General features: G+C 44.4%; 2 protein-coding genes and 1 non-coding gene across 3 annotated transcripts; all 3 read right to left on the bottom strand.

The window, feature by feature from the left end:
• Nucleotides 1-12888: 12888 nt before the first annotated feature.
• Nucleotides 12889-17160, bottom strand: LOC139338163 (protein phosphatase 1 regulatory subunit 15B). Its single transcript, XM_070973113.1, has 3 exons — nt 16746-17160; nt 14654-16005; nt 12889-13820 (listed from the first exon to the last, which is right to left on the bottom strand). Exons 1-3 carry the CDS (start codon nt 16906-16908, stop codon nt 13611-13613), a joined length of 1725 nt encoding a protein of 574 aa, XP_070829214.1. The 5' UTR covers nt 16909-17160; the 3' UTR covers nt 12889-13610.
• A 466-nt stretch (nt 17161-17626) lies between these two features.
• rps13 (ribosomal protein S13) lies at nt 17627-20959 on the bottom strand. The gene is made up of 6 exons (XM_070972091.1): nt 20879-20959; nt 20320-20368; nt 20135-20213; nt 18579-18748; nt 18211-18311; nt 17627-17702 (listed from the first exon to the last, which is right to left on the bottom strand). The coding sequence occupies exons 1-6, from the start codon at nt 20899-20901 to the stop codon at nt 17669-17671; spliced, it is 456 nt and encodes a 151-aa protein (XP_070828192.1). The 5' UTR covers nt 20902-20959; the 3' UTR covers nt 17627-17668.
• LOC139338250 (small nucleolar RNA SNORA19) lies at nt 17952-18084 on the bottom strand. Its single transcript, XR_011602574.1, has one exon. It is a non-coding gene; the product is annotated as a small nucleolar RNA SNORA19 (small nucleolar RNA).
• Nucleotides 20960-21666: the final 707 nt, after the last annotated feature.

The raw sequence follows: 21666 nt of genomic DNA on the forward strand, positions 1-21666 counted from the left end.
GACAAGGAACAGGATTCAGGGGCAGGATTTAGCCCCCACCTGCACCACCTGCAAACACTGTTGGGCCTCTCTCTACACAGAACTAACAGAGAGAAATTTGAGTGTGTGTAGAGAGACCTGAAGCATTTTCATTTCCTGCTTCACGGACAGGTTTTTGTCATGAGCAAAGTATGCTGAGATGTATAAATGATTGAAAATGGAGGCAGAACTGATATCTATCACCAGAAGTTTACATGCTGATGTGCAGACCCTCAGGAATGGGAGCATTCCTCTCAGATTGGACCCTCTGAGACCAGTGCAGGAATATGTTGACAAATAAAACATTTTGTAATAGCACATTTTATGGTTTTAATGTATCTGTCGTATCTTAGTTAAAAGGAAGTGGTTTCATTAGATAAGAGGACAGAGGTGTGCAGAGACATGAAAGTGAGACTTCAAGTGTTATACAGAGAAATTATGGGAAGTCATCCATCCATCCATCCATTATCTTCCGCTTATCCGGGGCCGGGTTGCGGGGGTAGCAGTCTGAGCAGGGACGCCCAGACTTCCCTCTCCCCGGACACTTCCTCCAACTCTTCCGGGGGGATCCCGAGGCGTTCCCAGGCCAGCCGAGTGACGTAGTCACCCCAGCGTGTCCTGGGTCTTCCCCGGGGCCTCCTCCCGGTGGGACATGCCTGGAACACCTCCCTAGGGAGGCGTCCAGGGGGCATCCGATAGAGATGCCCGAGCCACCTCAGCTGACTCCTCTCGATGCGGAGGAGCAGCGACTCTACTCTGAGCTCCTCCCGGGTGACAGAGCTCCTCACCCTATCTCTAAGGGAGCGCTCCGCCACCCTGCGGAGAAAACTCATTTCAGCCGCTTGTATCCGGGACCTCGTTCTTTCGGTCATGACCCAAAGTTCATGACCATAGGTGAGGGTAGGAACGTAGATTGACCGGTAAATCGAGAGCTTCGCCTTTCAGCTCAGCTCCTTCTTTACCACGACAGACCGATACAGCGACCGCATTACTGCAGCCGCTGCACCGATCCGCCTGTCAATCTCACGTTCCATCCTTCCCTCACTCGTGAACAGGATCCCAAGATACTTAAACTCCTCCACTTGAGGCAGGAACTCTCCTCCAACCTGAAGGGAGCAAGCCACCTTTTTCCGGTCGAGAACCATGGCCTCGGACTTGGAGGTGCTAACTCTCATCCCAGCTGCTTCACACTCGGCTGCGAACCGCCCCAGCGCATGCTGAAGGTCCTGGCTCGAGGAAGCCAACAAGACAACATCATCCGCGAAAAGCAGAGACGAAATCTGCCGGCCCCCGAACCTAACCCCCTCCGGCCCCTGGCTGCGCCTAGAAATCCTGTCCATAAAAATGATGAACAGAACCGGTGACATAGGGCAGCCCTGCCGGAGTCCAACATGCACTGGGAACAGGTCCGACTTACTGCCGGCAATGCGGACCAAGCTCCTGCTCCGGTTGTACAGGGACTGTACAGCCCTCAACAGAGGGCCTCCAACCCCATACTCCTGGAGCACCTCCCACAGAATGACGCGAGGGACACGGTCGAATGCCTTCTCCAAGTCCACGAAGCACATGTGGACTGTTTGGGCAAACTCCCATGAACCCTCAAGCACCCTGTGGAGGGTATAGAGCTGGTCCAGTGTTCCACGGCCAGGACGAAAACCGCATTGTTCCTCTTGAATCCGGGGTTCGACTATCGGCCGGATTCTCCTCTCCAGTACCCTGGAATAGACTTTACCAGGGAGGCTGAGGAGTGTGATCCCCCGATAGTTGGAACACACAATTATGGGAAGTCACTACAAGAAAAAAGAAAAAAGAAAAAAGAAAGGAAATAATGCTTAAGCTTTCTAAGCCAGCTTGTCTTTCGTTTTTTATACCAGCAAGGACGATGCCAAGCTCAGCCAGTGTCACTCACTCGTACAAATGCAGCTCCAGATGTTTTCCATTTGGATAAACAGGGTTAATCTGCAAGGTCTCATTCAGAGCAAGGAGGTTTGCCTTCTATATATGTGCATTATATACAAAAGAGTATAAAAATGATGCTGCCTATGGAAAAGGTTTGAATAGCACATGGTAAGATGTGGATAATGAAAGTGTTTTGTACTATTGTGCAGCAGAGAACATATAACACAGCAGAAAAAATATAAGCCCAGAAAAAACATATTATATTGCACAAGATATTTGCAGGAATGTTATCGCAAATGTTAAATAAATAACACAGCAGTGCAAAGAAGGTTTGTGATGTTGTGATGTATATATATTTGTGTATATGATAATATATGGGTTTTTTACATACATGGGGTTACATATTGTTGTTTATGTTGCTTTTCAGCCATGAAGTATCTGTGAACCTGACATGATAAATGTGTGTTTTATTCATTTAAACAAGTAGCTGGATATGAAAATGTATCACTGCACAACTTGTTTTAAAAAGCATCAATTTGTTTAAATCTACCTGTGATTCGTGTGATCACCATGTTTGTTGCTGACCATGTACTGTTGCTAGTTATTACACAAACTCCACCCATCTGGCAAACCAAGCAGCACAAAACAATAATTATTTGAAATTATTATTTGCATGGAGCATGTATTATAGGTCTGCTCTGCACTGTGTCATGTTCCTGCTGAGAGCAGACTGGGATGCAGTTTACCGTTTCTGATAATATGGCTAAAATGAGTTTATGTGTTCAAAGCAAATAGCAGCACTTTCATCCAAATTCTTGCCAATTCGCCACAAAGGGAAGCAGTGATTGCAGTGTAAATCTTAACATCGTTTTGTTGCTGGAGCACCATATTACGCAGAACTGTTTCATCATGGCGAAGGAATTCTGAAGTAATTCGAGGCTAATCCAACCTGCGTTTATTGAACAGTACTACAAAGCCTGTTTTGGCTTGAAGCCCTCAGCAAACAGAGCACTCAGACAGGGAGAGGGGAAAAAGACAAATGTGCACAGAAACAATATCATTCTTTATCTGGTGGTCTCCCCCTCCCTCCTCGTTCTCTCTGGTTGTAAGCAAGGCTTTCAGGGATTCTGTGAGGACTTTGAGGGTCTTTGCCCTCATCCATATTGCGTCAACATCCATTGGCAGAGCAGCAAATACCTCAGGTGGCAAAGAAATGGAGAGAAACACTCACACGCCATACACTGGATGTGCACGCACAGCTCAGCCTTGCACATTTCTGGCACCGCTGAGGCCCATTGTTTCTTATGTAAATGTGGGGTGAATAATGCATGGCTGGACTCCATATGAGAGCTCATGACTTGTGTAACAGCCTGCAGGGCCTTCACCCCTCCTGCCCAGACTTCCTAAATTTAAAAGCTAAATTTATCACCCGAGGGAGCCCGCTGCATTCAAAGCTAACCTTTGGACTCAAACAGCAATCAGAGAAACAAAAACACTGCAACATTAGTAAAGACTTTCACTGTGTGATGATGGATAGCTCAGTCTCTGTGATCACTTCCCCACCTGGAAATGTGGGAAAACTGTTGCTGAAGACTTCATTATTTTACCAATTACATGAAATATGTGGAAAAACACTAGCAATAAAGTATTTTCTTTCATGAACTTGAAACCACATAGCAGTGATATAATATTACAAACTCAAGCTTCACTTACTTTTTGCAGACTGAGCTTCTGCATTTAGATCACATGATGGCACCTGAGCAAGATCCAATCACTGAAGAAGGTCATGGGAAATGGTCAAAAGCTCTGGAAAAAGAGCATCCCATTTGAAATAATACATATGAGGTTTTCTATGTCCCACAGCTTCACCTGAACACTCAAAGGTCTGTTAACTGATGTAATTTTAAGCTTCTGTTTTTAAATGTTGAAATATATCTTCTTTGGTAAAACCTTCTGAGAGTTTCTGCATTGCTCTGTCTCCATCTGGTGGAGTTCAGATATTATTGTCCTGCTGACTGAGAAACCAAAGTACACAAAGGGTGTACTGATCTAATTTCATCTACATATCTTGTATAAGTCAATGAAACATCATCAATATATGAAAAAGTGAAAACACTGAGGCGCTTTACTGATGGGAATCATTAGAGGAAATGTTGCATAATTTCCTGCATCCTTTTAACATTTCTGTTATATCAGACTCCTCCTTGAACCGACACCTTATCGTGGTGGAGGAGTTTGAGCACCTGAATGATCCTAGAGGCTATGTTGTCTGGGGCTTAATGCCCCTGGTAGGGTCTCCCAAGGCAAACAGGTTCTAGGTGACGGGTCAGACTAAGAGCAGTTCAAAAGCCCCTTATGAAAGAGACAAAATCAAGGAAGCGTACGTCGCCCGGATTGGCGTCACTGGGGCCCCACCCTGGAGCCAGGCCTGGGGTTGGGGCTCGCCGGCGAGCGCCTGGTGGCCGGGTCTTTGCTCACGGGACCCGGCCGGGCACAGCCTGAAGGAGCGACGTGGGCCCGCCTTCCCGTAGGCCCACCACCCACAGGAAGGATCAGAAGGGGCCAGTGCTATGCGATATGGGTGGCAGTTGTGGGCAGGGGCCCCGACGACCCAAACCCTGGACAACGACTCTGGCTATGGGGACATGGAGTGTCACCTCACTGTGGGGGAAAGAGCCTGAGCTAGTGCGGGAGGTTGAGCGGTACCGGCTAGAGATAGTCGGGCTCACCTCCACACACAGTCTGGGCTCTGGAACCCAACTCCTTGAGAGAGGCTGGACTCTCTTCTACTCTGGAGTTACCTGCGGTGAGAGGCGGCGAGCTGGTGTGGGCTTGCTTATAGCCCCCCAGCTCAGCCACCATGTGTTGGAGTTCTCCCCGCTGAGCGAGAGGGTCGCTTCCCTGCGCCTTCGGGTTGGGGATAGGTCTCTCACTGTTGTTTCGGCCTATGGGCCGAACAGCAGTGCAGAGTACCCGGCCTTCTTGGAGTCCCTGGGAGGGGTACTGGAAAGTGCTCCGACCAGGGACTCCATTGTTCTGCTGGGGGACTTCAATGCTCACGTGGGTAGCGACAGTGACACCTGGAGGGGTGTGATTGGGAGGAACAGCCTCCCCGATCTGAACCCGAGTGGTGTTCTGTTATTGGATTTCTGTGCTAGTCACAGTTTGTCCATAACGAACACCATGTTCAAGCATAAGGGTGCCCATCAGTGCACGTGGCACCAGGACACCCTAGGCCGGAGGTCAATGATCGACTTTGTAGTCGTATCATCTGACTTTCGGCGGTATGTCTTGGACACTCGGGTAAAGAGAGGGGCTGAGCTGTCAACTGATCACCACCTGGTGGTGAGTTGGATTCGCTGGCAGGGGAGGAAGCGGGACAGACTTGGCAGACCCAAACGTACCGTGAGGGTCTGTTGGGAACGTCTGGCGGAACCCGCTGTCAGGGAGGTTTTCAACTCCCACCTCCGGGAGAGCTTCGACCAGATTCCGAGGGAGGTTGGAAACATTGAGTCCGAATGGACCATGTTCTCCACTTCCATTGTTGATGCAGCCGTCCATAGCTCTGGCCGTAAAGTCGGCAGTGCTTGTCGTGGCGGCAACCCCCGAACCCGGTGGTGGACACCGGAAGTAAGGGATGCCGTCAAGCTGAAGAAGGAGTCCTATCGGGCCTGGCTGGCTCATAGGACTCCTGAGGCAGCTGGGTCTGGGAGGAGTTCGGGGAGGCCATGGAGGAGAACTACTGGTCGGCCTCGAGGAAATTCTGGCAAACCATTCGGCGCCTCAGGAAGGGGAAGCAGCGTTCTGTCAACACTGTTTACAGTGGAGATGGGGAGCTGTTGACCTCGACTGGGGATATTGTCGGGCGGTGGAAGGAATACTTCGAGGATCTCCTCAATCCCATGGTCATGTCTTCGGTAGAGGAAGCAGAGACTGGGGACTTGGAGGTCGATTCATCCATCACCGGGGCTGAAGTCACTGAGATAGTTCGCAAGCTCCTCTGTGGCAAAGCACCAGCTGAGCTGTGTCCGGGGAGAGGAAGTCTGGGCGTCCCTGCTCAGACTGCTCCCCCCGCGACCCGGCCCCGGATAAGTGGGAGAAAATGGATGGATGGATGGATGGATGTTATATCAGATTTCAGTCCAGTTGTCCACCAGTGGACACAAAATAAATCAATAAACAGTGACATTTAATCAGATTGTTCTGGTTGTTTGCTGTATGTGTATAAAACACATACATCAGGAAAAACCCATTCTGATGACTGTCCTATGTCCTCGGAACAGTGAGATTTATTCATTTATTTTTGTATACTATTGTGGATATTGTGAAAAGTCACAAGAATAAATGAATAAATGTAAAGAGAAATACAAAAATTACCCCAAAACACAGAGTGAACCTGGTAATTTGATATCCCGTGCAAATAGTATTGTTGTGACTAGCCGAGAGTTTGAGATATTAATTCACACACCTCAGATAACACAGTTATTGGTGGTAATTCACTGATTTGTATTTGTCATTGTAGGAATACAAAAGATCTTGGTATCTTTAAGACCAGCAGCAAGAAAAAACAAGAAAAAAAAGGAAGATAAATAAACAAGACGAATAAGATGAGGTGACGTCCACTGTCTATGGAACGGTGTGATAAACAGTAAACTTTGACAGCGCAAACAGTGAGGTATAAAAAGACAAATTAGCATAGAAGTGAGGACAGAGTAGAGTTCACTGTCTATGATCACATTAAAGGCACTTATGTATGGCAAACAGTAAATCCAAACAGTGCAATATGACAGGGATTATACAGTGAATGAGGTAATACCAAGAGCGTGTGTGTCACTGAGCACTACAGATCAAGTGTGCAGGGTTGATCCACAGCCACTATCGTCCAGCCGTGGCAAATCACACTGAAAGTCACTGCCCTGATTTCATTTTGCTGACCTTTCCTTTTAAATGGACTGCAACAGTTTGAGAAGATGAGATCTGGAGCAGTGAGCTTTTAATGAGCTGCAGAAACATGTCGTGTCTCTGTGTTGCATCGACTAAAATCAGGGGTTAAAGGTCAGCCATGAATTGTCTTCTCACATGTACGCTGAGTTTTAATGAGCAGGAGGGGCTTCGCTCACAGCTGGAGGAGTTAAAGCTGGCATCATATAATGAGTGAAGACCGAGGCCTGAACAGTTGTCTGCTGAATTTTTCCATTTGCTGTTGTCATTCCTTTCCATTTCCAGGATGATGGATCTGTGTGAGCTGTTTGGTGAATAACAGGATTGCGGCTAACTTTAGGGTTGTACAGCGTCCTGGGGGAACTTTGTGCATCCACACTGACAGATAATGATGATGATGATGATGATGATGATGATGATGATGATGATGATGATGATGATGATGATGATGATGATGATGTGACATTCCTCTCTAGGCTGAGAAAACTCATCATGACATTCATCTGATGAAACACTTTAATAACCCCACTTGATATACTCCTGAATGCATCACAAGCTGCCTTGCAGGAAGGATTTTGTTAAAAAAAAAATAGCAGCAGCAGGTTTAACATCTCATCCTTTCCCAGATCATCACAGGAAGTTCAGAAACTTAAATGTGAGGCTCTGTGTTCATAAGCTCAGTGTTCCAGTAAGACGACCCCTGCTGCTGGTCAGTCAGGAACTGGTCCATCAGCCGGATCAGAGGGAATCCCTCAGAAGCAGCTTAATGGATTAGATCACCTGTTTCAATCCACTGAACTACGATGATTTTCCTCTTTACATGACTCTTGTAGACCTTATTTGTTGTCATGTGTCATGTTTTGGTTTTTTTTTATAAGGAAAAGAAGTCAAAATTCTCTGATTACAGCTTCTTAGATGTGAATATTTTCAGGTTTCTTCACTCCTCGATGACAGTAAACTGAATATCTTTGAGTTGTGGAAAAACAAAACATTTGAGGATGTCATCTTTGACTTTAAGAAACACTTTTTCACCATTTTCTGACATTTTATGTCAAAAATCTAAACTTTTACATGGTTTAGCCTGTTTCCTTCAGCTGAATAAATAGCCGTCTGGTTCTGCTCTGCCGGCTCTAAACACAGGACATTACAGCTGAGCTCGATAAATGATCAGCAAGATGAAAAGCTTTCAGTGGAGCTGCTTCTTTTCTATGAACTAAGGTCTGAATTTAATGTCCAAGTGAGCAGAAAATGACTGAAAACCTTTTGCTTTGGCCCTGACTTTATCCGTTTCACCACACGAGGGCAGCAGAGTTAAACAGTTGTTGTCTGAGACACAGGCGATACTGTATGTCTAAATACGGTCCTCTTGGTTTGGAAGGAAGCTCCAGATATGTCACATATCTCTAACAAAAGAAGTATTCTGATGCATTGTGACTCAAGTCTGGGGGCAACACTAATCTCAGAAGCCTGTTTCCTTACAGCCCAAACAAATGTAGTAATTCAATTTATATTTTAACCATCGGTGAGAACAGTATTGAGTTAAGGATGAACTTTATAAAATAAAGTATGACTGAGCGCTTTTAAGGACATGTTAAAGATGCTCTTTCTGATACATTACCTGATTAAATAGGGAGTGAACTTGACTTTTGGTCATCACACAATAATCCTGACTCAACAGTCACCTGCAGTGTGAAGGAGGCGAGCTGTCATGTGTTTATTGAGCCTGCTGTGGCCTTTTCCTACTGTTATCTCTGAGTAACCACTGTGTGTGTGTGTGTGTGTGTGTGTGTGTGTGTGTGTGTGTGTGTGTGTGCGTGTGTGTGTGTGCGTGTGCGTGTGCGTGTGCGTGTGCGCGCTCTATCACGTACCAGAGGAGAGATGTGTCCCCTAGTGGCTCAAAAGAAACACTGCACCTTTTCAAAGTCTGACAGAATCACGCTGAGCTGTGGCTGCACTGTGCTGAGGCCTCTGGGTGTTGGTCAGACTCTCTGATCTTCATGAGCACATGCTGGAAAAGATCAGTTTTTGTCACGCTCATTCATACCGTCTCTGTCATAAGGAGTGGGATGAGTTGCATGAGTGGATGTAATAGTGTTCAGGATGGTAATGACAGATTGCTCTTTAAATTGCTGTTTTCACTAATTCTCTTAAAGTGAAAATGATTCATTCCTTGTTTTGCTGAGGGCTTCTGGAGGCTCTTATGAGCCCCTCATGGGACTTCGAAGCCCACTTTGTTAATCACTGAGCCAGACCAGGTGAATCTAAGTGAAACCATTAATCACCTCTGCATCATTAATGCAAACTGCATCAGGGCTGCAACTGTTATTTACAGTTTACGATCACAGTTTGTCATTTGGCAGGCGCTTTCATCCAAGGCAAAGTTATTTCCATTGTCCATCCATTTGTTGCTTATTTTCTATTGATCGGTTAGTCATTTGGCCTATAAAATGTCAGAAAATGGTGACAAATGTCGATCCATGTCTCCCACAGCCCCATTGACGTCCTCAGACGTCTTGTTTTGTCCACAACCCAAATATGTTCAATTTACTGTCACAGATGAGTGAAGAAACCAGACAATATTCACATTTTAAGAGGCTGGAAACAGAGAATTTTGACTTTGCATGGATAAATCAATGCAGCTCTAAAGAGTATAAAAGCATTGGATAGAATTCAACGTAATTAATTAATAGCCATATTAGAAATGTTTCAGTCACTAAAAGGATGTAACGAGCAAAAGGACAATTAAAGCACAGCTGAGGGATGGATTTTGTAACAGTGTGATAGTATTACTCCTGCTGTTTTGTTCGTATTGTACAACGCGCATGAAGAATAGCTTTGTTTCCATCTGCATCTGATGCAGTCTGTCTGCGTGAGTTGCTGTCAGACACAATAGCTGCTGGTAGATTGCATCATCAGCTAATTGTGACCCAGGAGATACCCTTCTCTGGCAGGCGAGTGAGAGGGGCAACCACGTGTGTGTGTGTGTGTGTGTGTGTGTGTGTGTGTGTGTGTGTGTGTGTGTGTGTGTGTGTGTGTGCGTGCGTGCGTGCGTGCGTGCGTGCGTGCGTGTGTGGCTGGAAACCCACTGCCTCTGCTGCTGATTCTGCCACTGCTGCAATCACCTGCAATCCTTTCAGCGCCTCGCCACTCCTGCCGGTTGCTTGGAGACGAGGTCGCCTAGGCCACAGAGCTAATGATGCTGGGAGAGGATGAGGAGGAAAAAGATGGAGGCGAAGATACAAAGAGAGGGGTGGGCTCATCGAGGAGAAGGGAAAAGAGAGTGGGAGCATTAATATTCGTCCTAAAACTGGGAATCACAAGTTCAGTTGCTTCTGATTGACATTTGCATGTTGCTGAAGTGCCCTTGAGCAGGATGCTGAACCCTCTGGATAAACAGGAAAATCCAGAAACAGGGAGATTAGACTGTCACATGCAACCACTCGCCTTAGCCTTGCACCAGATATTAGCGTTTCGTTTGTCACTTCTCAGCTCACAGCTCATCCGCTCAGCTACAGACGCCTCAGAAACAAAGACAGCAACATGCAACAAACATGGCTCCTCATGCTCCTCATGGAAAACCCCTGCTGTGATGGCTGTGAACAACAAAAGATGCAACAAAAAAAGCTCAGAAAACATCAGTTTCAATAACTTCGTCAGGATCAGTTACTGGTTTATAGTCCTGGAGCTTTTAAAATATCATTTATTCATCTAGAGTCCAAACTTATATATGTACCTCAAAGGAGTCGATGCCTGTCTGAAGACCCTGAGCTCAAATGAGGGCTAAAACATATTTTTGTGTTCCTTTCAAATACACATTTCTGTGTTGGGGCTGACTGGTTGGTTGAAAGTGTCGTCAGTCGTCACTGGATGTTGCAGCTGTTCTCACTTTCATAAAACAGGATTCAGACTTTTGAATTATTAAAAACTGCTCGTTGAGAAATGGCTTCTTGGCAGAGCAGAGATCTTCCTGTGCTGTGAGAAACAGAGTGGTTTTCTGAAGCAACATGCTCCAGTGGTTCCACATAGAGCCTCCACGATGCTTAAAGTGCTTCAGGTGATTAATATTAATATGAATTCTTTGCACATACTTTGAAAAATTAAAAGGAGGAAGTGTTTTTGGTTCCATTTTGAACCACCGATGTCACCGAAGACCCTTTTTTTCTGTGTGCAACAGCAGCAAGAGCTCAATCTACACAGACAACATGAGTGAGGGAGGGCGGGGGGGACAGCATCAGCAAAAGACCCACCGCTGGGTTGACACAGCAACAGTGTCAGTGATTGCTCACCTTTGCACCATCTCTGTGTACGTGTGTGTGTGTGTGTGTGTGTGTGTGTGTGTGTGTGTGTGTGTGTGTGAGGGAGGGGCAGTGTGGGGAGAGTGTCGGAGACCCGCTAATTGATTTCATCTCTCTGGAAAGTCATTTCATCATCCTTGGTGTTTTTAACCCTTGTCTTACGACAGCCTTGCAGCAGTCAGCCTGCACAGAGACTCAAAGCCCTCTGGGAAATTATAAGCTCATGAGTGTGTGTGTGTGTGTGTGTGTGTGTGTGTGTGTGTGTGTGTGTGTGTGTGTGTGTGTGTGTGTGTGTGTGTGTGTGTGTGTGGAGGAGAGAGAAAAGATGATGAGGTGAAGGAAGTGATGATGGCAGGGATGGTTCGGATGGATAACTAAAGTAAGAATCACTGCAGATGTTTACCTGGATTTTAAATATTTGATCGCCAGAGAGCTCAAAAATGGTATAAAATCCAGTATATACTGGTTTGCTTTTTGCTGGTAAAGACCTCAAGACCTTTAGATTACACCTGGGTCAAATCTTGTTGAAAAGCTCTTTTTAGAGGTTTCGCACTGGACATCTGTAATTTTAGTCCTATTGCACTGGACATGTGGACATTTTTACATTTTTTACCTTTAACTTTTAACTTTTAACTTTTAACTTTTGACTTTTGACTTTTACTTAAAATTTGTGGAGTATGCTGGAACTGGCAGCACGGTGGCGCAGCAGGTAGTGCGCATGCCTCACAGCAAGAAGGTCGCCGGTTCGATCCCCAGATTGGGCTGTGTGAAGTTTGCATGTTCTTCCCGTGCATGGCTTCCTCCCACAGACCAAAAACATGCTCATTAGGTTAATTGGCGACTCTAAGATTGCCCCTAGGTGTGAGTGTGAGTGTCTTGTGTGTTGCCCTGCGATCGACTGGCGACTGGTTCAGGGTGTACCCCGCCTCTCGCCAAATGACAGCTGGGATAGCCCCCCCCCCCGCAACCCCGAAAGGGATAGGCAGTATAGAAAATGGATGGATATGCTGGAACTTGTGAATTTCCCTTGAATAAAGCATCTATCTATCTATCTATCTATCTATCTATCTATCTATCTATCTATCTATCTATCTATCTATCTATCTATCTATCTATCTATCTATCTATCTATCTATCTATCTATCTATCTATGTGTGTCAACAACAGCATCGTGATGTCAAACCTTCCGATCACCACATCAGTGGAGAAGCCACAGTTCAGTGAGTATAAAGCGATAAACAGAGCAGAGCCGGTTATCCAGCCACCCGAGCGTCACCTGAAGCCTTGCACAGGTGTCCGCCCTCACCTGCTGGAAACCTTCCAGCCAGACTGAGCACTGGGCGTGTCCAAACTGGGTGAGAGGTCACACTGGCTCGTGAAGGTGATGCCATCCGGCTCTTCCTTTGCTCCAAACTGCACTCTGTGGCTGTGACCATGGTTCATGGTTTTTATCTCACCTTTTCTTCCTTTTGTGCATATTTTCCCCCGAACGTGTCCTCACAAAGGGCTGACACAGCTGATTTGTGCAAAACCCTCTGAGAACTCTGACCTAGTTTGTGTGCTGTTTACTGTTTCTGGGACTTGTGTACTGTGTACTGTGTCCACTTTACCCAGAAGGCAGGAAATGTCAGACGAACAAGTAATTCCACAAGCGTGGCTAGATTCCACAGATCCTGTATGTGATTTTTTCATGGAATAACTCCAAGTTACAACTCGAAAAACAGAGAACAGTGACATAGTTTGAACAGTTTTATTGATCTGACAAAGTGCCTAATGACAAGTTTTTGGCTACATGATGTTACCATGAGAAGCTGAGTGAGTCACAAAGGACAAAGTGTTTGAATCTTTCCAGCCAATAGAATCATTAGGCATCCATCTCCACACTCAGCTGCTGTAAGGTGCCATCGAATAAGAAAACACGAGCAAACTTAAATAACAAGAACAAAAATATCCAAACAATAAGACAAAAACTGCACCAGGACTTCATATATATATACCCATCATGCTCAAAGGAAACTTTTCAAAACACTTTGTACTGCAAAGCTCTGCTTTCTTATGATAGCATCAGGATCTATTCTGAACTTCTAGATTCACCACTGTGGTTTGTACACATATAAAAACACGTAAAAACAGTTAAAACGAAAAGGTCAAAAATAAACAACAGGCTCCATAGGGCATAAATAAGTTACATTACTAGGTCATCAGTGTATAAGGCATACAAAACAACATTCCACACATTAATGCTGAGGTTAATATGAGAAAGTGTCAGTCAGTGCAACAATCACACAATGTATAAAACCTTTTGAGGTACAAGGTTGTTCAACTTGACACCAAACATTAAAGTCGGCCTAACATCAAATTTCTAATTGGCCTAAATCAAAATCTCCGTTGCATTGCAACCAATCACAAGTTCTCATCCGAAAAGGAAATAAACATTCAGTGTTCAGGAGTTTTAATTCATTTCAAGGCACCGTCCAGGTTCGCCCGGACCCTCTCTCTGTGGGCCTGGGTGAAGCAGTGGCCGACGACCTGCTCCGCTTCCCGAATCCGCCTCCGGAAGCGGTCCCGGTCCCGTGCCATTTCTTCCCAGTGTCCTTTACGAGACGCCTGTCGTGCAAATGGCCAGGTCCGCATGACGTGGACTTGGATGACAGGAGAGAATCGAACCTGAAAACCAGAAGAAAAAAAAAACCTCAATCAGTTCTGTCAAAACAATACTGTGTGCTTTTTTGGGGGGTGGGGGGTTATAATCTCCTACTGACTCAAGTAAAATAACATCTACACTTCAAATAAAAGTCTGATGTTTCAACAGGTGAGTAATCACCATGAGACTGTGGCACCATGAGACTGCGGCTTTGCTTTTAGGGTCTGATGTAACATGGCTTCAATGGACAGAGTAGTCAAAAAGACTTGCTGGTGCAACCTCACTTAGTCCATGAGGAAGTAAAACTCTCTGCTGACTCACAGGAGTCACATGACCGACTTAGTCATGACGACCTGCGGCGTTGCCAACAGACAACAAACAACAACTCAGCTTCACGCATCACACAGTGCAGTTTGTGTCTGCTGAGGCTGGAATCAGCCTTTAGATAGGAGATATTCTGTCACAAAGGCTGTAGAAGTCACTTCCTTGAAATGACTGTACGAACTTAAACATACGGGACCACATGCTCTCCGGTTAAAATTGTGCTTAAGACAAAGCTGTATGTCTTAGTTTTAGAAACACATGAACTTTGGGGAGTTTTTAGTTTTCACTTGATTTCCAGAAACCACTTTTGCTCACTGGTTATATCACTTCAAATAGACGCTATTTAACTTACAGCAGGACAAAGTGGAGCAGTTACATTTATTCAATTTGTCTTGATGTATCAACGCCCATTTCAATACTCTGTAGTATTTACAGAGCAGACTATTTTTATTTCAGAACCCACAGGGATCCCATTTAATGCTTCATCTAATCCTGTCTAGCACTTTAACCCCAAACTGTTGTAGATAATGACCTTTTTCTGGGTGGGGCTGTCCTGGTTGTCCTTCTTCTCCTCTGGCGGTGACTTGGGTGTTTGTCCAGGTCGTGTCCATGGCACCTGTGTTTTTTCTGGATGGGAATGATGCTTTAAATGTCTCTCTGGCAGTGTGGGCTTGGTGGCTCTGGATTTTTTGCTTCTTTTTTCCTCTTTTTCACATTTCTTGCCCTTTGTGGCTGGATTTTTTGTGCTGTGGACATCCAGGGCAACTGGACTTTCTCCAGACTGGAGTGCTGCTGCTGGGGAGCTCTGGAGGCAGGCCTGAAAGTTGAGAGGGTGGTATGGGTCGTCCTTCGGGGAGAGAGATTTCCACAGCTGCTCTTCTTCGTCATCCTCAGATGAAGGAAGAAAGCCGCTCTCCTTCTCCTCAGCATCTGTGTCTGACTTGGAGGGAGGTGCAGGAAGTGAGGCCTGTCGTTCAGAGGCTGTGCTGGTGGTGTTATGGGGGGACGTGCTGCTGACTGTGCACGCAGTGAAACACATGGGATTGTAGGGATCGGGACTGCTGAAAAACTCCAAGAGCCTCTCACTCTCCTCGTCAATGTCGGGGCTGGAGCCATCAGAACTGGCCCAACTGCTCCAGCTGCTCTCGCTGTCAGAGCGACTGACCCAGATATTCAGGCCCAGCCTCTCCTCGCTGGCCTTGCTCAGTGACACGAGGTCAGCGTCACTGGCGCCCCTTGCTTCACTTTTACTTTTCCCCATGCTTGTGTTTGTTGAAATGCACGCAGAGAAAAAGAAGGGGTTATAAGGATCACTTGATTTTGACAGGGACTCCCAAAGCGCTTTACTTTCCTCGCTGTCGAATTCTACCACGTTCTGGTCTTCCTCGCTGCTCCAGGGAGAGCTCCTCTCCTCTTCTGAAGTGCCCTGTTTGAAAACGCTCTCCTTTGAAAAATCCTGTTTGAAGACCCTCTCACTATTTCTATGGCAGCTGTCGCCTGAGCTGGAGCTGTCGCTGCTTGATACAAAGATGTTCCAGTCGCCAGGGAAGCCCATTTTCCAGCTGGACTGGTGTCCTAGAAAGATGGCGTCTTCTTTGCCGGTTCTGGACACAAAATCATCCACCAGTCCGCAACACAGGTCGTCAGCACGCAGGCTGGATAGCAAGGCTTCAGCGGTGGATTTCCCGGCAAACGGCTCGCCGACATCGGCACAGAAGTTAGAGAGGGGATTCGAACCTCCAACCATCACGCCGTTGTCGCCGTCAAACAGTGAGGAGAACAGGAAGGATTCTGTGGGGTTTGCTGCTGTGCTCATGTGCTGGATGTGCTGACCTGTCTCATCTGTGATTCTCACATGAACCTCAAACCTGAACATCTGGAAAACTGGAAAAAAAAATCAGAAGAAGTGTTAGTGTGTATATTCAAAGGAGAATGATTTACACTAGATCTCCTTTCAGTCATCAAAAACCACAGCTTTTCTTCTTTGTTTGCTGCTGATTATAAACAGGCAAAAAGCTGTCCTCTGATGAAAGACCCTAATGTGGAACCAGCATGGGGAAAATTTGGTTGTATATAAAGGCACCTGCATCTAGATTTAATCGTTATGATTTGTAATCTAATTTTACTCAAAAGTAAGTCCATGCTAAACTATCAATTGTTGCAGGAGAACTGCGCAGAACTCAGGACTTAATCTCGCGATATTCAACTGACTAAGGGGAATTTACAGGGATTATTACTGCGATAGTACCAGAGAGAACAATAACTGGATTGAAAATAAATAAATAATAATAAATAATAATAAATAATAAAAAAAAAAAAAAAACTAGATAACTGGTCAAACAAAACCCTGACTAGTTTGATGAAGCAGGAAAAATGTTACTATGTTAAAAGAGTTATTAGACATGGGCTGTACTGCGAATTTCCGTTATGTCTATAACAACAAAAAAGGAGAAACTGAATCTCAACGGTCTCGCGATCTCTGGTTACAGACACAACGGTTGAACTTTGCCACAGTGATGGTGGGCGTTAGAGAAAATAGACAAACCAACAAAGGAAATTAAGTTTAATAACAAAGTTTAAATTTGAGCTGTTTTATTTCTTTACTTTTCTTTTTTCCCCCTTACCTGACACGAAGGTGTAGTATATAACCTGAACCAGCAACCGAAGCTGCTCCCACAGTACGGTGAGCATCTGTTTCGTCCATGGCAGAAGCGCCATTCCTCCGCTACCGAACCTCTCCATTGCCGTCCGTTCAGTATCCTTCCCGGGACCAACAATCGTAGCCATTTTTTACTTCTTTCCTCTCCCCTTGATTGTGGCGGTGATGTTACGAAAAAAAATCCTCACGTATTCTGGTATTCCTCGTCGAAAACCAACAGATTTCGCGTATTTGTCAGTGACAGATATGCGTCGATGTGCTGTCGCTTCATTTTCTGGCGTGTCAGTGCCATTTTTGAATTCCCGTCGTCAAATGAGCTCATGTATTTTCTCCATCTTTCTCAGTCGGATGTTATCGTCGTTGTTGTCTTGGAAGCGAATGTCTCGATGTTGCAACAGCAACCCTTAATAGAAACAGGCTTGACATCAAGCGGCTCTGTGATTGGACGCGGCGGGTTTCACTTCCCGAACCTCCCGCCCCACACGAAACAAACCCCTCCCTCTGATGACGTAACGTCTGACGCGTGGAAAGTGCCCGTAATTTCCTTACTTCCGAGGAAAGCCCTTCATTTACACTCACCTTTATTACGTGAAAATAAAAAGGGAAATTAGGGTGATAATAAGGGATGGTAAGAAATTCTCAAACACTCCAAGAAAATGAACTGCAAAATTTCCTTCAAAGGGTGTGGTTTAAATTTCACTTTTCAACTGTTATTTCTTAACTGAAAGTTCATATTCCCCACATACAGCATCTCAATGATTTATCATGTTGTTTTCATAGATTCCTAAATGTATTTTAAACAAAACAGCTGTGACACATTTAGAAATTAAAACAAGACAACAGAACTATTTCCAATTTAAACTTTTATTAATCCAAAAAGTGTACAGTTTATGCCACCAGAGCAGAAGCTGTAGAGGACTCACTGTGAACACAAACAGAAAACAAACCATTAGAGGGAGCTCTCCTTTGAATAACCTCTACCATATACAAAACTACACTGCTGAAGGAGAAAATGTAGGGCTAATTTACATTGTGAAGAAAAATACTGTCTGCTGATATTATGAATATCACCAATTACACATATACTGGTCTGAAACCTAATGATCCTAAAGAATTCACAGCAGAATCACAGTTAAGATGTAAATGAAGACCTAATAACAAACTATAAAGTCATTGTGTGAAGGGGACTGGCAGAGGTGGCACTAAGTAGCCACTCTGCTAATTTACCTCCAGCTTTTTTTTCTAGCACAACAGAAATATCACTACCCTCATTAACAGGAAGAGCAGGACAATGAATTGTGCATCTTTCCATGCACATAGATGACATGGACAGTTGTTTGTAATTCTTTGACACCACTGAGGTTAACTTTCACATTTCTTTTAAATGTTTGCAAAACTGCAAAAAGGAAGCCCCCCCCCCCAATACGTACTACTTCCAGTTGGGGGCCAGTACTCTCTTGGTCTTATAGTAACGGGCCAGCCTGTGGATCCTGCTCTCAATGAGAATCAGGCGGAACTTGGCATCCTTGTCCTGCAAGTACAGTAACAAAATGTTATGGGTATGAAGGAAGTACTCAATATGTGCATACACCCATATCAACCCGGATAACTGTCTGTACTAAGAGTACATTCTCGATTGCTGATTTCTTTTTAACTTACTCCTTGAGCATTTTTAATAGGTGTTTGAATTCAAATGCCAAATTTCAAATAAACTCAAAACTGTCTTCGACATTTGAACAAATTCACAACAGCAGGCAAAACATTTTGTGGCACCCGCAAATGACTCGTGTTGTTATACCTTTCTGTTTCTCTCCAGATGCTTCCTGACTGCCACAGCCTTCTTGATGAGGTGGTACAGATCCTCGGGCAGGTCAGGGGCCAGGCCCTTGGACTTGAGGATCCTCAGGATCTTGTTGCCAGTGACGAAACGTACCTGGGCCACACCATGGGAGTCCCTCAGAATCACACCTAGGACATGGTGACAAACAGGCATTAAACTTGGACACTGTATGCTGCTCACAATTATGATTATACATGTCTTGTGAGCTAGCAAAAAAATGTCAATTTAACCATTCAACAAATATCAGAGTAAGTATTTAAACTTGGGCATTTGGCATTTCAAAAGCAAAAAAGGAAACCAACTGCTGTGAACTAACCAGATTTGCAAACACAACAGTGCATTTCAATGATTTTGAGCTGGTGCCAAACTGAAGTTTCTTCAAAACCACATACAGATACAAAAAGCCTTCAGAAGGTTTTAAGACCATTTTCACCTTGTCACTTAGAAAAGATGTTAAGACACAAGTTACACAAATCTATCTGTGTAGAATTATTAAAAAGCTTTAGTATTTGGCCCAATGATGAATCCATACTGTTCTGTGGTGCCATGACAGGACTGTTTTCTGACACATTTTGATCCAGAAGGGGGAACTTTTACCTGCTGACCTCCATTCCAATGTTTGTAACTCTACAGCAGTCAATGAAAGTTCAAATACAGATGGAAGGAAATATTGAGCACAAAGACAAATCTCTACAATCAATGACAACTAAGGCAGTTTGTGTCAGAAAGATGACTTTACTCTCTGTTCACTTGATGAATTGCAATGCAATTTAAGTGTAAAATTCCACCAAAATTTTGGGGAAGTGTGCCTTAACGAATCCATTTCAGTGTGGCATTACCAGAGAAAAACGTCACAGCCACCATTTCACATTGTACTTAGTGTGGACAGATTGCTGACCAGACAGACTCTTACATCTGAACGGCCCTGCTGGACAGTGCTTTGTTCTGACCCTTGCTTTAGTGCTACAGCTAACATTTCAATGGAGCAGGTTCATAAAGCTCACTTGGCAGATGATGCATCATACAATCCTCCAAAAAGTACCAGCACCCTGTGTAAGTTAATGCAACGGCAAGCAAGCTCCACATCCAAAATGTGTGCATATATGAATTAATGTGCAACTGAATCAGATTTGACTTAGTTAAAACACTGTCACACAAATTGCCCCATTTGGGAAAAATGCTAGGTTTCTAAGAGACAGTTGATTTGCTATGGTGGTGGGCAGTGATGAGATGTTTATATTAATTTGTATCGATTAAGCAATTTGACATTGGTCACACCTGATCTACAATACCAAAGAAGCTATGCACTCTTTTTTTTTCCTTCAAATTTTCCTGAACACAAACTGAAATTAGACTCAATACAGCAACAATGCAGTTAGAACTGAAGATGACTGCATGCTAAGTACAGTTAGCTTCACACATTAAGCCAAACAGCAAACGTACTACTTTGAGTCATGTCGATCATTCTGCTTAAACCTATATTAGTAAACTTCTAGACCTAAAGTCTCACTTACCAATCTGAGAAGGGGTCAGACCCTTTTTGGCCAGCTTGAAGATCTGCTCTTTGACATCATCAGATGTGAGCTTCAGCCACTGCATGTAATAATTAAATGATTACCAAATGAACAAATCTGTCAATACATTTCTTGCTACTGTCAGTGTGCGAGACTAAAGAACATTTCTGTAATGTTGTACTCACAGTGGGAACACTGCGCCTGTAAGGCAGAGCTGACTGGGACAAGCCCTTTCTGTGAAAAGAGGGATATACGACTAGTTAGACACCTTGACAGTTCGATGAAAACGTGAAAGCCTCCATTATTTCTATAAATGTCTAAAAGCAATCAAGGAAACAAGTGTCTACACAGGCCGGCTAACATTAGCTTCATCAGCGTGCTAGCGCTGCCTGTTGTAAATTTTTACGTCAAGTTGTTACGTTACAAGAATTTAATGTCTTCGTCAAACAAGACAGACAAATCTTACATTTGGGAAGTGACTGCATGTAACTGTCTAACGCTGAAGCAAAACTCAGGCAGCTAAATCGTGGTGTGCCGCCAGTGCTGTTGGCTAATGCTAGCTTGCTGGAGAGGGACGTCGATTTGATGGCGCGCATATTTGACTTATTTTCTCGCTTCTAGGTTGAATTAAAGAGCTCACTTTGGTACTCGGGCATCCATAACATGTTTACAAGCTATATTATGCCATCAAAGCCGTTCAGTCAAATTAAGAAATTCACTTAAAATTATAAAAAGATAACTCACCCGGGAGCGTGCATGCGACCCATGATGGCGGTGGAGGAAGAGAGGCCTTACACGCGACAGAAAATGGTATTTTGCGCCTGCGTCGGAAATGACGCAATGACGTATACTGCCTGACGCATCCGAGACGTAGAAATTCTAATAAACTCAAGCAAGTTGTCTTGTTGCCTGTTCAAAAAGTCAAAAAATGCATAACTGATCAAATTGCTAATTGTTCTTTGTCACGAAGAGGTCCACTGGAGCGGCTCTGAAGGTCATACAAACAGCTTGTCTGTTACAAGTTTTACTTTGGTTTGATGTCACTGAATAGTCACAACATTAACTGAATATTCCTCCTCAGTCTGTTTAACTGTACATTTTTTAAGATTATAAATTTAGTTCACACTTTGTAATAATCTAATTATACAGTAACAAAGTAATTACACAATTATTTTGTTGTTATTGCTGAAAACAAGGCTAGATAACCAAAACAAAGCCATTTGCAAGGCCCCAGTTTACTGTGTTTAAAAGGTTTTTGTTTGTAACATTTTAAAGAACTGCAATACTGTGGACAATATTAACTTAAATTTGACAGGTTTTAAAATGGGTTGTTTGGTCTTGAGGCTGCACCTTGTGGAACAATGCAGTGTTGAAATCTATTCTTAAAAAGCCAGTCAATTAAGCTGCTCTTATTTATGCAAACTACTAAGCACGACTACCCATCAGATGATGAAAGCGTGGCCAAGTAGTCATCCTGTGTAAGACTGCTGGATGGTGTCTGTGGCTCACAGGAGAAATATATTGAGGTATTT

This window comes from Chaetodon trifascialis, chromosome 10, assembly GCF_039877785.1.
Source record: "Chaetodon trifascialis isolate fChaTrf1 chromosome 10, fChaTrf1.hap1, whole genome shotgun sequence".
NCBI classification, from domain to species: Eukaryota; Metazoa; Chordata; class Actinopteri; order Chaetodontiformes; family Chaetodontidae; genus Chaetodon; species Chaetodon trifascialis.